The 17,735-nt window shown below is 38.6% G+C and overlaps 1 protein-coding gene across 1 annotated transcript in view; it reads right to left on the bottom strand.

The window, feature by feature from the left end:
* Positions 1 to 17,735, bottom strand: part of RYR2 (ryanodine receptor 2) — a 755,069-nt gene that overhangs the window by 207,964 nt on the left and 529,370 nt on the right. The window contains exons 37-39 of the mRNA XM_055308992.1: positions 12,633 to 13,437; positions 9,989 to 10,189; positions 2,680 to 2,785 (exon numbers count right to left, since the gene is read on the bottom strand). Coding sequence (XP_055164967.1) covers positions 2,680 to 2,785; positions 9,989 to 10,189; positions 12,633 to 13,437 — 1,112 coding nt within the window. The remainder of the gene's footprint in view (positions 1 to 2,679; positions 2,786 to 9,988; positions 10,190 to 12,632; positions 13,438 to 17,735) is intronic.

The following is a 17,735-nucleotide window of genomic DNA, read 5'->3' as shown; positions in this document are numbered from 1 at the left end:
CAATTAATCTTAAAAAAAAAGATGCAAGACCTCAGTATACATTCAGATATTTGACTAATTTGTAGGCTTTCATCTGGTTCCTTAGGATGGTATATGTGTGTGTGTTTGTGTGTGTGTGTGTGTGTGTGTGTACTTATCTTACCAGCTATATCAATGTCTCTAGATACTAATGGTGATTATTCTCAAAAATAAATTATCTGAAAAAGAAGGAAATAGAAAAAAAAAGAAATAAAAGGTACATGAGTTGAGTAGGAAAAGTAAAATGGTCTGTTTGCAGACAACATAATTTTATTTGTAGAAAATTCTAAAGGCTCAACCAAAAACTGGTAAACCTAATCAATGAATTCAATAAAGTTGCAAGACACAAAATTAACATACAATATAGAGTGTTTCTATAAAAATGAAATTTCTGAAAAAGAAATAAAGAAATTTATCTCATTTACAATAGCCAAAGAACAAAAATATTTAGGAATAAGTTTAACTGAGAAATCTCTCTATTCTAAAAATCATGGGAGATTGCTGAAAAGAAAAGAAGAGGACACAAATATCTGGAAAGGCATTCTCTATTAATGGCTTTGGAGGAATTAATATTGTTAAAATGGTAATATTATCAAAAGCTATCTATAGATTCAATGCAATCTCTATCAAGATTCCAATGGCATTTTGTACGGAAGTAGAAAAAAGCCTTCCTAAAATTTATACGAAATCACAAAAACTCCCTAATTGCCAAAGAAATCCTGAGAAAGAAGAAGAAAGCAAGAAGTATCACACTTTCTGATTTCAAGCTAAGCCATTAAAGCTATAGTCATCAAAACAGCATGGTACTAGCATAAAAATGGACAAATAGACAAATGGAAAAGAATTGAGAGCCCAGAAATAAACCCAAGAATACGACAAGGGAGTCAAGAATATCCAATGGAGAAAAGATGGTCTTCAATAAATGGTGCTGGGATAATTGGATATTCACATTTAGAAGAATGAAACTGGAACCGTATCTTAACCACTCATAAAAATTAACTATAAATGGATGAAAGACTTAAATGTACAAACTGAAATCATGAAACATCTAGAAAAAAACCTAACAACAAAACTCCTTGATATGGGTCTTGGTAATGATTTTTTGGATATGACACCTAAAGCACAAGCAATAGCAAAATAAAAACTACATCAAACTAAACAGCTTCCATAAAGACCAAAAGAAACCACCAAAAAAAAAAAAAGTGAAAAATAACCTACAGAATGGGAAAAAAAATGTCTGCAAATATGTATCTGATAAGGAGTTAATATCTAAAACACATAGGGGGCAGCCCAGGTGGCTCAGCAGTTTAGTGCTGCCTTCAGCCCGGGGTGTGATCCTGGAGACCCAGGATTGAGTCCCACATCAGGCTCCCTGCATGGGGCCTGCTTCTCCCTCTGCCTCTCTCTCTCTCTTTCTCAGGAATAAATAAATAAAATCTTTAAATAAATAAAACACATAAAGGAATCCTACAACTCAATAGCAAAAAACAAAACAAAACAAAAAAAAAAACCAAAAACCAAATAACTCAAACCAAAACATATAAAGAACTCCTATAACTCAATAGAAGCAAATAAACAAACATTCAAAACCCAAATAACTCAGAAAAGGATTTGAACAGTCATTTCTCCAAAGACATATGAAAGGCCAACCAATACATGAAAAGATGGTCAATATCACTGGTCATTAGGGAGAAGTAAATCAAAACCACAGTGAGGTATCACCTCACACCTATTAGATTGGCCATCACTGAGAAGATAAGAAATTAACAAATGCTGGTGAGTATGTGGGAAACAGGAAACTCTTGCACACTCCTAGTGGAATTATAAATTGATAAAGCCACCATGGAAAACAGTATAAAGGATTCTCAAAAAAAACCTTAAAAATATTACTGTCATATGATCCAGTAATACACTTCTGGGAATATATCCAAAGGAAATGAAAACACTAACTTGAAAAAGGTATCGCACTGCCATGTTCACAGCGGCATTATTTACAATAGTCAAGACATGGAAACAACTTAAGTGTCCATTGACAAATGAACAGATAAAGAATTTGTGGTATATACATACAATGGAATGTTACTTAGCCAAAAAACAAGGAAATCCTACCATCTGTGACAATAGGGGCAGAACTTGAAGGCATTACACTAAGAGAAATAAGTCAGAGGAAAGAGAAAAACCATGTGATTTCACTTATACATGGACACTAAAAACAAACAACTAACTCAGAGAAAAAAAGATCAGACTTGTTATCAGAAGTGGGGAGTAGGGAAAGAGGAATCAAGGAAAGTGGTCCAAAGTTAAACTTTAAGTACTAGGGATGCAATGTACCGCATGATGACTGTAGCTAAGACCGCAGTATGACTTATAGGAAAGTTCTTAGGAGGGTGAATCCTACATCACAATGAAAAGAATTTTGCCTTTTTTTCTTCTTTCTTTTTTCTCATTGCATCTATATGAGCAGATGGGTGCTAGCTAAACCTACTATGGCAATCATTTTATAATGTAAGTAAATCAAACCATCACAGTGTACATCCTAAACTTATACAGTGGTGTATGTCAGTTAATTATAAATAAATAAATAAATAAATAAATAAATAAATAAATAAATAAATAAATAAAAACACATCTAATAAGAGTTGTAATTCAAGAAGACTTTACCACAATGTGTCATCAAATCTTCATGAAAATCTAAGAGTTGGTCACGGATTTCCTCAGGACATGGACATTCACTTTTGTCATCCTTAAAATTGAGAAGCATATTGATCTGAAAGTTTGGAAAAACACGAGAGAGGAAGAACAAAAGCAAAAGAAAAGTGAATTCAGGAATGACACAGCAAAAAAATAAATAAATAAAGACCAAAGATGTTCAAATCTTGAGTATTCATAAATTGCTGCCCAACATATGAAAGATAATTATCACTCAATACAACAATTATCACAAAATAAATAAAATTATTCAAAGCCTAGCTTGCTGCAAAATAGTCGTATAGTTTGTTTCCTCTTTCTCAATTCCACAGTATGTTAGACCCTTGTATACGTAGGGTTCTTAAATCAACTAAAATCTAAATGTTATTTAAAAAATATTTTATTATGCATCTCCTAAATTTCCATTTTTTTTTCTAGCTAAGTTCTAAACTTCATGGAATTATTTTTTTAAAGGCTTTATTTATTTGTTCATGAGAGACACAGAGACACAGGCAGAGGGAGAAGCAGGCTCCCTGCAGGGAGCCTGATGCAGGACTGGATCCCAGGACTCTGGGATCACCACCTGAGCCAAAAGCAGAAGTTCAACCACTGAGCCACCCAGGTGCCCACTTCATCCGGTAGTTTAAAGAATCCTTTTGAGAAGAATATAGCAGCAAAGATGAAGAAATAATCCAAATAGAGAAGTAATATAATGGATAGTTATGTTTTTACTAATATTAATGATTCAATTAAACAAACTTCAAGAAATTATCCTCCATTTGTTTTAGCTTTATACACAAAAATATTACACTTGTGAATGAAGAGAAGAATGTTGCTGTTTCATAATATGCCCTGAGGAAAACAATTTTAAGTTTTCTTTTTAGAGTTTTTTTGTGAATTTTTTGTTTAGCTTTTGAGATAACTACATGAATATGCTATTATAAGAAATAATACAAAGAGATACCATATACCCTTCACCCAGTTCCCCCTGGGAATGGGTAATATCTTACAAAATAGCAGTGTAGTATCATAACCAGGACACTGACGTTGATAGAGTCAAACAGAGAACAATTCTATCACCTCAAGGATCACTCCTGCTACCCCTGTATATTCACATCCACTTCCCTCCTACCTGCTCCTCATCCCTTATTATTGTCAATAACTAATCTGTTGTCCATTTCTGTATTTTGGGATTTCAAGAATATCGCATAAATGAATCATACAGTATGCACACATATATTCCCATCTGATCCTTTTGATGTCTGCAGGTTCTGTAGTGATACCTCATCTCATTCTTCATATTGGTAATTTGTGTCCTCTTTCTTTTGTCAGTCTTTTAGGTGGTTTGTAGATTTTATTGCGATTTTTAAATAACCAGCTTTTATATTCATTGATTTTTTAAAATTGTTTTTCAGTTTCATTGATTTCTTCTTGCATCTATATTATTGCCTTCCTTCTTGCTTTGGGTTTATTTTACTATTCTTTTTCTAAATGCTTGTGATGGAAGCTTAGATTATTGATGAGTGTTTTTCTTTTTTTAAATGTAAATATTTAGGTCACAAAGTATCTTCTCAGCACTGCTTTAGCTGTTCCCACAAATTTTGATATGTGATTTTTCATTTTCTTTCAGTTCAACGTATTTTTAAATTTCCCTTGAGACTTCATCCTCACACCATGAGTTATTTAAAGGTATGTTCTTTAGTTGCTTAGTATTGGGAGATTGTCCTGGTATCTTTCTTTTATTGTTTTCTAACTTGAAATCCATTGTGGTCAGAAGAAAAGATTCTGTATGAAAAAAAATCCAATGCTTTTAAATCTGTTTGGGTCATTTTATGGCCCATGATACAATCCATCATTCAAAATGCTTCATGGGTACTTGAAAATAAATGTATTACATTGTTGGGTGGAGTGTTCTACAAATACCCAATGATCTTGGTAGGTGTGATAGAATTGTGTTTTTCTATATTCTTGTTTTTTGTCTAGCTTTTCTATCAATCATTGATGGAGGGATGTTGAAGTCTCCAACTATAACTGTGTGCTTATTTCCTTTTGTAGTCCTATCTGTGTAGAATTCACATATTTTTTAGCTCTTTTATTTAATACATGTACATTTGTCTTCTTTGTGAGTCACTCCTTTATTATTGTAATATTTCTGTCTGCCTCTGGTAATTTGTTTTGATATACACTTACTTTTATTATTTCATATATATTTTTTTCATAGATTTGAAGGTATACATGCACCCTGATGTTTATAGCAGCATTATCAACAATAGTCAAACTACAGTGAGAGCCCAAAAGTCCATTTACTGATGAATGGATAAAGAAGATATTACTTCTTCCAGGAGAATGGATATTACTCATTAAAAATAATGAAATCCTGCCATTTGCAATGACATGGATGGAGCTAGAGTATATTTATGCTAAGTGAAATAAGTCAGTCAAAGAAAGACAAATACCAAAGGATCTCACTCATATGTGGAATTTAAGAAAGAAAACAGCTGAACATACAGGAAGGGGTTAAAGAAAAAAAGAGAGAGGGAAATAAGCCATAAAAAACTCTTAAGGAGAGAAAAAATTGAGGATTAATGGAGGGAGGTGTGGGGGGGACGGCCTAGATGGGTGATGGATATTAAGGAGGGCACTTGTGATGAACACTGGCTGTTGTATTTGACAAAACACTGAATTCTAGTCCAGAAACCAATGTTACACTGTATGTTTACTGCCTAAAATTTAAATAAAAAAATATATCTATATCTATATATATATATCTTTTCTCATCCTTTCAACTTTCAACCTACCTACGTCATTACATTCAATTTAATTTCTACTAGAAACATCTCATCGTGGAAACATCTCACAAAAACCCAACAGCATATGGTCAGGCCCAGTTTTAAAATCCACTCTGCCAATCTCTGCCTTTTAGTAAGTCTATTTAAATTATTTACATTAATGACTTTATTGATATGCTATGACTTAAGCCAGTAATTTTACATGTTTTTTTTTTTTTGCCTTATTTTTCCCAACTTGCTATGGTTTCCTTGAAATATTTTTAGGATCTCATTTTGAGTTATCCCTGGCATTATTTTTAGTATATCTCTATGTATAGCTTTTTGAGTGGTTGCTCTGGATAGTATATTATATATACATAATTCATCACAGACTACTGGCATCAATATCTTATCAGTTTGAGTGAAGCACAGAAAACTCATCTCCCTTTATACTCTGTATCCTCCTTCATTTATTTTTTTATTTTTTTATTTTTTTTAATTTTTATTTATTTATGATAGTCACAGAGAGAGAGAGAGAGAGAGAGAGAGAGAGAGAGAGAGGCAGAGACACAGGCAGAGGGAGAAGCAGGCTCCATGCACCGGGAGCCTGACATGGGATTCGATCCCGGGTCTCCAGGATCGCGCCCTGGGCCAAAGGCAGGTGCCAAACCACTGCGCCACCCAGGGATCCCATCCTCCTTCATTTAAAACATAAATGGGGCACCTGGGTGGCTTAAGTCAGTTAAGCATCAAATTCTTGGTTTCCACTTGGGCCATGATCTCAGGTTCATGGTATCCAGCCCCACATCAGGCTCTAGGCTTAGTGTGGAGTCTACTTGTCCATCCTGCTTTGCCTCCTCCCCTCCACTGCTGACTCTTACTTGCACACGTGTCCTGTCTCCAAAATAAATATATAAGCAAAATCTTTTTTAAAAATTTCAAAAATAGGGCAGCCCCATTGGCCTGGTAGTTTAGCGCTGCCTTCAGCCCGGGGCATGATCCTGGAAACCCGCGATCGAGTCCCATGTTGTGCTCCCCACGTGGATCCTGCTTCTTCCTCTGCCTCTGTGTGTGTGTGTGTGTGTGTGTGTGTGTTTCTCATGAATGAATGAATGAATGAATAAATAAAATCTTTAAAAAATTTTCAAAAATAATAAAATATACATGTCTTAAGCAATTCCTGTAAATACATCTAGAACACAGTAGTCAGCTTTATCATTTTCACTTCAACCATCAAATATAACTTAGAAAATTCAAAAGGCAAATGAAAATGCATCATATTTATCCATGCTTTAATGATTTACACAGTTCTTATTTCATTACTGATTTTCCCAATTTTCTTCCATCATTTCTCATTGCTTCAAGGCCTTTGTTTAGGATTCTTTCAGGGTTGGTCTGCTGTGGTCCAGTTCTCAGTGTTTTCCTCCATTTGGGACTGTCATGATCTCTCCTGGATTCCTGAAGGTTATTTTCACTACCTACAGAATTCTGGGTTTGTGGTCTTTTTCCACTTGAAAACTGGTGTGCCTCTTCCATCTGGCCTCCATGTTTTCTGATCTGAAATCACAGTCACTCACATTGCTTTTCCCCCTCTAGATACCATTTCTTTCTCACTGCTTTCAAGACTTTCTTCTGTGTCTTTAGTTATCAGAGGTTTGATGATGATGTGTCTTGGTTTTTATTTCCTTGGGTCTCTGGTTTATTCAGCTTCCTGAGTCTCTTTCTTGATATCTTTTGCCAAACTTGAAAAGTTTCAACCATTATTTTTCTAAGTTTTTTTTTTTTTTCCAGTTCCCCCTCTTTCTCCTATCTCTGGGACTCTAATGTCGCAAACGTTAGATCTTTTGTTATATTTGTAGGTTCCTGAGGCTTTTTTTTTCCAGCTTATTTTCTGTTTTTCAGACTTTTTTTTTAATTTCTAAAGATTTTTCTTTTTTTGAGAGAGAGAGAGAGAGAGAGAGAGAGAGAGAGAGAGAACATACACACAGGAGCAGGGATGGGGCAGAAGGAGAGGGAGAAGAGAATCTCAAGCAGACTCCCTGCTGAGCCTGGAGCCTGATGCAGGGCTCAATCTCACGACCCTGAGATCACAACCTGAGGGGAAATCAAGAGTTAGACATTTAACTGACTGACCCACCCAAGTACTCCTGGGCTGGGTAATTCTTATTGTTCTCTCTTCAGTTCAATGATTCTTTTCTCTGTCTCCTTTCTTCTGCTGCTAAGTCAATCCACTGAAGGTTTCTTTATTCTAGCTATTTTTGTTTTAAAATCTCCATTTGGTTCTTCCTTCTATTTCTTTGTAAAGACATCCCTCATCCTTGTCCCATTTTATTTAATTTTTTTAAAGATTTTTTTTAAATTTATCCATTCATGAGAGGCACAGAGAGAGAGAGAGAGAGGCAGAAACACAAGCAGAGGGAGAAGCAGGCTCCATGAAGGGAGCCTGACGTGGGACTTGATCCCGGGACTCCAGGATCACACCCTGGGCCAAAGGCAGGTGCTAAACTGCTGAGCCACCCAGGGATTCCCCCCTCGTCCCGTTTTTATTATTTTATTTTATTTTATTTTTATTTTATTTTATTTTATTTATTTATTATTTATTTTCTTATTTTATTTTATTTTATTTTATTTATTATTTATTTTCTCCTCATCCCATTTTAAAGCATTTTATGATGGCTGTTTGAAAAGCTTTGTCAGACAAATTTAACATCTTCATGACCTCAGAGTTGGTATCTACTGATTGTCTTTTTTATCATTCAAGTTCTTCCTGGTACTTGGTGTGGTGAGTAATTGTTTTCCACTGAAACCTTTAAGTTTTTAGTATGATGAGACTTCTGGATCTTATTTAAATGTCCGGCTTCTTTGGACACTAGATAGCAGGAGAAGAATTTGAGCTGCCTTGTTACTTGTTACTGCCAGGTGGGAATGGAAGTCCATTTCCTCACTCAGCCTCCATGAACACTTGAGAGAGGAAGAAAACCTTGTTCTCATTTGGTAGGTTGGGAGATCCAGTTCCCCACTTAGATCTGTATTCATTCAACCCTGACTGGAAAGGGCAAGAGTGCCATGTACTTTTCCCTCTCTGGCCTCTACTGACACTTTGGAGGAAGCAGGCCGCATTACCTCTCATCAGGGATAAAGCCCTAGCTCCCCACAGGTCCACCTGGAGCACCTCATTACAGTCTGATGAAGGTGGAAGTCAAGGTTCCACACTCAGCATCTGCTGGTTGGTGTGAGGGCAGGGCACAGTTTTGACTGGTGTTTGGCTGGAGTTACAGTATGGTTAGTATCTAAAAGTTTGTGGTTTTGCTAGAGACAATTTTCTTCATCTTCTGGCTGGATACAGAAAACTTTTGTTGGGGCTTTTCTTGTCGAAGCCCACTGGCATTTCTGGGTTGCCAGCTTCTTTAGTTCCATGTCTGGGATAGATGAGGCAAAAAGAAAACCCAGAGGACTCATTACCATGTTGTTCCTCAGGTCCCAAGTTACATAGCCAATATCCTTTCTTTTATCTTTCCGAGTCTTTGCATCTTGTCTTTCATGTAATATCCAGGGTTATAGTCATATTTGGAAGACGTGAATGGCACACATACTCCATTTTTCCAGAAGCAGGAGACTTCCGAGAGCAGTTTTAACAAATGGAGTTAATTTGAGAGAGCTTAGACTTATTTTCTACTCAATAAATGTTGCTCATGGCAGTAAAAAAATTCCATGTCTCCCTCCTCAAAGAAGCTACCCTCTGGTGAGAAAAAAAATTCTGCTATTAGTCCCTAAACATTTTCATTTGGAGATATTTGGATATACAGGGAAATGCTAAGTTTAAGATCTTGAAGATGAGATCTGGCACTTACACCTTTCTATCACCATCTTGGTAATTTCCCACACTATGCATCCCATCTTGAAGTACATTCCAGATTAACTCATTGTCTGGTTCAGGCATGCACTCTTGGTTCTACTATACCCTAGGAGAGCTAGGTTTGGAGTGAGAAACCAGAAAAACCATTAATAGATGATCCATCTTCCAGCAAACTTGGTGAGAGCTACATTTGGTCTTTCAGGAGGGACCAAACAGAAAGTATCTGACCTTGAGTCTTAGAAGGGAGGGGATCCTTTTCACTGAGGTCGTGCCATGTCAGCCAAAGAAGATCCACCTCTGGCTGGATACGGTTTCTACTTGCAGAACTGTAAAATCTGGCACACAGGTTTCATTCGAGGGTGTGTGATACACATGATAGCTTTCAGTAAGTTTCTTGTTTGTTTCAACTGAGTAGCTTTGGGTTTTTTTGGTGGATTTTTTCATTCTTTTTTTTAATTTATTTTTTTATTTTTAATTTTTTATTTTTTATGTATTTATTTATTTATTTTTGCGAAACTAAGAATTACTGACCAAATCAACTTGGCTTAGTTTAAAGAGAACAGGAAAAAAACTACATTTGTAACTCATGTTATAATTTCACAGTATGTGGATCCTGAATGAAATGTAAAAAGGAAGAATTTCCATTTTATTCTTGTACCTGTTCTTGAGGTGGTGATCTAAATTCCTTCGTTTTCCTGGCGGTGAGTGCAGCTGACATGTTTAAGGCTTGCATAACTTCATTGTATCGGAAGCGTTGATTATCTTGGAGCTTAGCTACAAAGTCATCTGAAAAGGCCACAATGGCTTCTATCCGGTGCCGGACCTGACAGTCACAGAGATACTGAAGCAGCAGGCACATCTAAAAGATGAAAAAGACATCAGATTTAATGTCTGATTCTTTAAATGGTTAACGTGTATCAAATCAAAATCTGTAGTAGACATGTTTAGTGGTCAACTCTTCTAAGAATAGAATTCTGATTTTGTGTAGGCAGCACTGTGCTTGGATCCAGGAGATAAATTTTCTAAGCCAAAAGAGCAAACCACATGTCCTTCTGGGGAACACTTACCATCCTGGCTTCCTCTGCAGCTATCGGTAATATGGCAAATAAGATATGTAAGGAGTAGTTAGCCAGGGAGTCCTGTGGGAAAGATTTCCCATCAATAATAAAAGACTACAACATCCTTTTTTCAAAATGGGTATATCTGGGTAATGAGTGACATGATCATTTCACTTTAGGGTGAAAACCAAACACTGAGGAACACAGGAAAATATTATGAGCTGGGTTTCTGAGACATTAGTGAGCTCCTATACTAGTTCTAGAACTGTGTACTTCCAGACTTCACATGCAAATTAAGTAGTCTCATTGCTTATTTACTAAATGGTTAGTTGGTTATTCTTCTACTTGGAGCCAAAAGGATTTTTAACTGAAAGAATATGTTGGTAGAAACATGCTTATAAGATAATGCTCTGTCTGTGCTTAGTAAACAAACAAACAAACAAACAAACATTTAAATACACATAATACCAAATGTGATATAAATACAAGGCAGTGTTTAAGAGAACTTTAACACCACAGGGACATTTCTGTCAATGCCAGCTCTGAGGTAGCCCTAGCATCTACCCCCTTCTTCATGTCCTTCACCCCTAATCCCCAGGGTAAGCATCATTCCCTTAGGTCTGGACCAACATGACAGGCTCTTGACTAAGTGGGTTTTGGACAACCTGCCCCTTATCTCCTTATCAATTTTCAGCACAGTTACTGATTGATTGATTGATTGATTGATTCATGAGAGACACAGAGAGAGAGAGAGGCAGAGACACAGGCAGAGAGAGAAGCAGGCTCCATGCAGGGAGCCCAACGTGGGACTTGATCCCGGGTCTCCAGGATCACACCCTGGGCTGAAGGTGGTGCTAAACCGCTGAGCCACCCAGGCTACCCTCATCACAGATTTTTAGAATAACATTTTCCTGTTAAAATTCTTCAGTGATTAAAAAAAAAAAAATTCTTCAGTGAGTTTAACTGAACAGAGAACAAAATTTAAAGTCCATTATATGGCTGGTTTCAGAAAATGCCTAGATTCTAAGTGAACTGACCTCTGACTACCCTCTTCTCCTTAGCTCATTAAGCTAACTGGTCTTTTCTGCCTCAGAACCTTTGTTGTGCTATATGCTCCCCCTCTGAAAAGCTCCTAGAACACTCTTCCTGCTCCTTCTTCACATCTACTGGACTCTGGTTCATCCACCTGACCTCAGCTTAAAAGCCACCATCTCAGAGAGGATTCCCCCATCTTTCCTGCAGTAATCCACTTGAGATTTTCTTTTTTCTAGTCATCCATTCTTTTCCTTCTGATCATTTAATACAATTAGCAATAAAATATTTTAACATAAAAAGATAAATAAGTGTATATTTCCCTTAGAGACTATGAACCTCTGGAAGGTACAGTGTCCATCTGTTGCCTCCATCCAGAACCAAGTGTCTGGCTCAGAGGAAGATCTCAATCAATGTCAACTAAGGAATGAAGAGCACGAGAGCTTGTCAATGATGCAAAACATCAAATGGGCTCTAAGAAACTGATGAGATATCAAGAAAGGATCCTTCAGATATCTGGGTGTGCACAAAAACAGGTGATGCCTAATTCCTTGGAAACATACATTCAGGGACACCTGGGTGGCTCAGCAGTTGAGCATCAGCCTTTGGCTAGGGGCGTGATCCCGTTGTCCTGGGATCAAGTCCCATATTGGGCTCTTTGCGCAGAGCCTGCTTCTCCCTCTGCCTTTCTCTCTGTCTGTCATGAATAAATAAATAAAATCTTAAAAAAAAGAAGCATACATTCAGGAAGCAAAATCTTACTGTGTCAGAATGGGCACACTAACTGGTACACAAGTATTTAAAGGTTGGCAAGAGTGGAGGCAAGATAGGAAAGGGGTAGGAGGTGCCTTCTATTTCAGGCATTCTAATGAAGAAATCACTAATGAAAAGGAAGGAGAAAACAAGCTGGCAGGTAGACACACATACATACATACACACACACACACACACACGCAAAGTACTAAATATCAATCTTACCAACTATTGTCCATTGACTCCTTTGGAAAATTCATAAATTCCATTCTAAGTGCCACAAAATTATACTGGCACATCCCAAAACACAACTGGGAGTTAGTTAATTTTAATGAAAAATTATCATTATATTGGAACAACAAAGTACACACACACACAACCCCCAAGAGAAAAGGAGACAAAGGCAAAAGTCATAGTTAGTGACTCTGAAGTTCACTAAAATCATTTTTTTCTGATTACCTGCAATTTAACTGGCTCAGGCAGTTTCATTTGGAGCAGGCCTTCCTTGGGCCTCTTAACCCCTTTGGCTTCTTCTTCTCCAGTTCCTTCTGACTTGGAGTCTTCTGGGCAGGGTTCCTTCTCCAGTGCCTCAGTCTCCTCATCTGGAGTGGCAGCTTCCTTGAATACGCTGGGCTCTATCAACTGCAAGATGTGTTTCAAGTCCTCATTGTGGAAGATCCCCATGATGAGTAGAGTATAGAAAAGCTTGATGAGAGGTACAAACAAGAACTCAGTTGTCCCCCCAACTGGGTCCCGGGCATGAAGGCTGCCCTCTTTTACAGCTTCTGTCAGCATCTGAATGGTTTTGGCCTTGAGGATGTCCAGTGGGAACTCTGGACTGTACTGGTAACATTCATTATTAATGCTTACAAAACTGGGGGAGGAAAATTGTATCCGTGGCCTGAGGGAAGTGCTGAGGCCAATTCCCGGGAGGCCATGTTTTTTGTTCTCATCAGGGAAAAGGGTGATGCTCTTGGTCTCCTCTGTCATGGGCACGATGAACTCACTGTTCATCATGAGCCTGGCAGTGGCATAGGAGCTGAGGTGGATGTCAATGAGCAAGTCGTAGTAGCCAGCACGCAGCAAGCCAGGCATGTATTTATTCTCAATGGCGTAGAGCAGCTGAGGTTCATCCACGTGGCTGCACAAGGCATGGGCCACCCGGTGGTTCCCAAGGGCGCACACAGCGGAGTAAAGCCTGAGAGTGTGATAGTGGAACTTCAGCAGCTCCTCCTGCTCGGTCAATTCCAGTATGTCCACTGACCTGTGGAAGGGAGGAGAGCAGCAGCAAGGTGAAGCGTGCCATGGCTGTTAAAGTACCGAATCAGAGGAGAAATCTATGTACCTCAGAAATTCCAAAAGTTACAGAAACAGACACATTTTTTTAAATAGTTTTCTATGACAGGTTTCATGATAGCATCGTGTTGTTTTGTTTTTTAAGACTTTATTTACTCGTGATAGTCAAAGAGAGAGAGAGGCAAAGACAAAGGCAGAGGGAGAAGCAGGCTCCCTCCGGGGAACCCAATGTGGGACTGGATCCCAGGACCCCGGGGTCATGCCCTGAGCTGAAGGCAGATGCTTACTGAGCCACCCAGGTGCCCCTGTTTTGTTTACTCTTAATCAGTACTAGATACGTTGCAAGTTTTCCTCTGCATACAATTTTACATTGGAAATTTCCAACCAGTAGCACTTGGAGCTTCTTCATGTTCCATCACCTTGGGGTACCTTGTTTCAATACAGAGTTTCCATCTGAATGTGGGGACTCCCTTTCTTTCTTTCTTTCTTTCTTTCTTTCTTTCTTTCTTTCTTTCTTTCTTTCTTTCTTTCTTTCATCTTTTTTTTTTTTTAGATTTTATTTATTTATTCATGAGAGATAGAGAGAGAGGCAGAGACACAGGCAGAGGGAGAAGCAGGCTCCCTGCAGGGAGCAATCCCAGGACCCTGGGATCTCGACCTGAGCCAAAGGCAGACGCTCAACCACTGAGCCACCAGGCTTGCAGGGACTCCCTTTCTTTAAAAAGTTGAGAACTCCATGGAAAATTCTGAATGTCCTTTTCCAACTTGGCTAAGCTAACTCAAGAAGCCAGAACACTCTGCCTCAGGCTATGTTGCCCTTCTCTCTAACCCACCATTAGCTATTAGCCTGACCAGTCAGAAGTAAGTGAACAGAGGGCTAATTCCTCTGACATGAGTTAGCTCCTTAGACATCCCTCAGAGCCCCACATGTATACCGATGCAGCCCTGCCTTCACCAGGTATATGCAGCTCATGAAACAAACACTATGTGTGATATTGCACTCAGGCAAGTTTCCACTGGGAATCTGGTTACACTGGCTTCTTAAATTCAGGTCATTTTGTTTTTACCATACATCATGTCTTTGCAACACATAAAACCTTAAAAGTATGGCCAGAATGCGCCTGCAGAAAGCCATTCCTTTCAAAAATAGAGCACCTAATCTCTTCAGATGTGCTCATTTTTCTACACTATTTATTTAAATTATTAAGATGGCTCATGGGTGACACTGGAGAATTAAATGTAGAAACTTGATATATTCATAATAAAAGGAATGACTCATTCATCTAGGAAAGTGTCCTTGGTGATACTGTAATATAAACTCATCAGAGCATGGGTTATTATCTGACTTGTTTATCAATATTCACCCAGCACTTAGCCTGGTACACAGTAGGTGCTGAGTAATTGTTTGTGATTAGTTGTTGTTAAGCTCTGTCACTGTCCTTAGGTACTCTGTGAGCCTGTCCATGCCCATCCACTGTTATCTATGCTGCCCTGGCTCACAGGTATGACTTGCTGCTGCAGAATTATTCCAGACAGGCCACACCTCCCAAATCTCAGAATCAGAAGTTTTATGCATTAGAAAACCAAGGTGAATGATTATTCACCCTGTATACCATCTACACCTCCAGGAAACCATACAACAGTGGGGCCCAGCTGCTAGCACCCTATTCTTGGGAAGGTATAATTGAGCAGACCTCTGTCTGCAAAGTATAGTGGACAATGATTCCCATGTCTCAGCAAGGCCCTCCAGGCTCTCAAGAACACCGTTTGCCTGGCTGATGATCAGAATACATATACCTGTTCATTGTAGTGACACAGAACATCCGCATTTTAGGTTCTTATTGAAGAACATAACTTTGTCTACTGCCTAATCATTCTCAACTTGTCACTTCCAAGACACATCATCTAAGGACTCTATAGGTCACATTGTCACTGCCACCTTCCAACCCACCCCCCATTATTCACTTTATGGCACCCCTGTTCTTTGTTTTAAAGCACCTCTCTTCCCTCCCAGACCACGAAGTCTTTTAAGGTAAGGGTCATGTCCGTTGTTTACATCGTTTACTATCCAGTGCCAGGGATACAATGAGAACTAATAAGCACTGGTGGAAAGAATGAATAAAGACAAGTCTGAAGGATTTAGAGTCTACACTTCCTAAGTTTGCACTTAGGTCAAGGCAAACCAAAGCATATACCTTGACCAGTTTACTCCGTCTTCCCACACTGACTCCTTGTAGCAAGATTCATACTTTAATGAGCTATGGCTTTAACTGGAGGACAGCAAAAGAAATAACTCATTGTTGTATTTGTTATAGGGACAATAATAAATATAAAATATAGCCCATAGCCCATAAGGGGCACCTGATTGGCTCAGCAGTTGAGCATCTGCCTTCAGCTCAGGGCGTGATCCCGGGGTCCTGGGATCGAGTCCCGCATCCAGCTCCCCGCAGGGAGCCTGCTTCTCCCTTTGCCTGTGTCTCTGCCTCTCTGTGTGTCTCTCATGAATAAACAAAATCTGTAAAAAAATAAAAAAATATATAGTCCATGATATAGATTATACTGTCATTTATAAATATTCTCCCTCTTCTGTCTTCCCTGTATGTAATCTTATCTGCCTTACTTCCTTTGGACTTGACTATATGACTTGCTTGGGCCAATAAAACATGAGTGAACATCACATCTGCCACAAGCAAAAAGAAGTTCTTGAGAGACCAGATGTGTCTGTTAACCCTCCTGCTCACCCACACTTGGCCATGGAAGCCATATGTCTCAGGTTGGAGCTGCCCCATTGGTTGGGCCGCAGGGCAAGAAGGCACATGGACCACACGCACAGCCCATCCCGGTTGGGAGCAGAGCTACAGTGGACCAGTGACTCCATGTAACATGAGAGAAAATACATGTCTCTTTACAAGCCACTGAGATTCGGGAGTTGTTACTGCAGTAAAAGCTAATATAATGCATCATATTCTTTTTTTAAATTTTTTTAATTTTTATTTATTTATGATAGTCACACAGAGAGAGAGAGAGAGGCAGAGACACAGGCAGAGGGAGAAGCAGGCTCCATGCACCGGAGCCCGACGTGGGATTCGATCCCGGGTCTCCAGGATCGCGCCCTGGGCCTAAGGCAGGCGCTAAACCGCTGCGCCACCCAGGGATCCCCCAATGCATCATATTCTTTAACAGAACTCCCTGGAGAAATATTTTTTATAAGTCAGTATCATTCTTTTATTCTTCAAATATTATAGAAGGTTGGGGTGCCTGGGTCGCTCAGCCAAATAAGTGTCTGCCTTCAGCTTAGGTCATGATCTCAGGGTTGTGGGATCAAGGCTCCCTGCTCAGCCTGCTTTTCCCTCTCTCTTTTGTCTGCCATTTCCCTTGCTTGTTCTCTCTCTCCTTCTCTCTCTTTCAAATACGTCAATAAAATCTGAAAAAAATATATTACAGAGGGTCTATTATGGATTAAGCACTGTGCCCTGGAGACCTGATGGTGAACACTGCAGACACAATTCCTCCACTAAGGGAACTTACTTTTTAGTTGAGGAGAGAAGCCTCAATCAAAAAAAAAAAAAAAAAGGTAAATTAAATTATGAACTGTATATGTGTCCTCTGCTTAGTAAAATATCTTCCCTCACAAAGAAAACTCCCTTCCCAAATGTTACCTTTCTTTTTGTTGTTGTTGAGTGTTTTTTTATGATCTTATTTATTTATTCATGAGATACACACAGAGAGATGTAGAGACATAGGCAGAGGGAGAAGCAGACTCCCTGTGAGGAACACGATGCAGGACTCGATCCCAGGACCCCAGGATCACGACCTGAGCGGAAGGCAGATACTCAACCACTAAGCCAGCCAGGTGTCCCTCGTTAAGTGTTGAAAAAAAAAATCAGATGCAATATTCTAATAAAACATTTCTCACATAAAAGAAGAGGTACGAAATTAAAATAAGATCTAATCAAAGAGGACATTATGAACGACACATCTTTCTAATTATTTCACTTAAAATATGTACATAAATACATAATGCATGAAAAAGTTCTCCTTGGCCAGATTAGTTTTTCTTTGTGGATTTCTTTTAAGTTGTTTTTACTGGGATATAATTCATACACTATACAGTTTATCTATTTAAAATATGTTATATACAAATTATAGATATATAATTCAATAGTTTTAGTGTATTCATGGAATTGTGCAACGAGAACCATAATTGTAGTTTAGAACATTCTTATCCCCCAAAAGTAACCAGTACTCATTAGCAGTCACTCCTCA

The sequence above is a fragment of the Nyctereutes procyonoides genome, unplaced genomic scaffold (genome assembly GCF_905146905.1).
Source record: "Nyctereutes procyonoides isolate TBG_1078 unplaced genomic scaffold, NYPRO_anot_genome, whole genome shotgun sequence".
NCBI lineage: Eukaryota > Metazoa > Chordata > Mammalia > Carnivora > Canidae > Nyctereutes > Nyctereutes procyonoides.
This window is presented reverse-complemented; position numbering and strand designations above follow the sequence as displayed.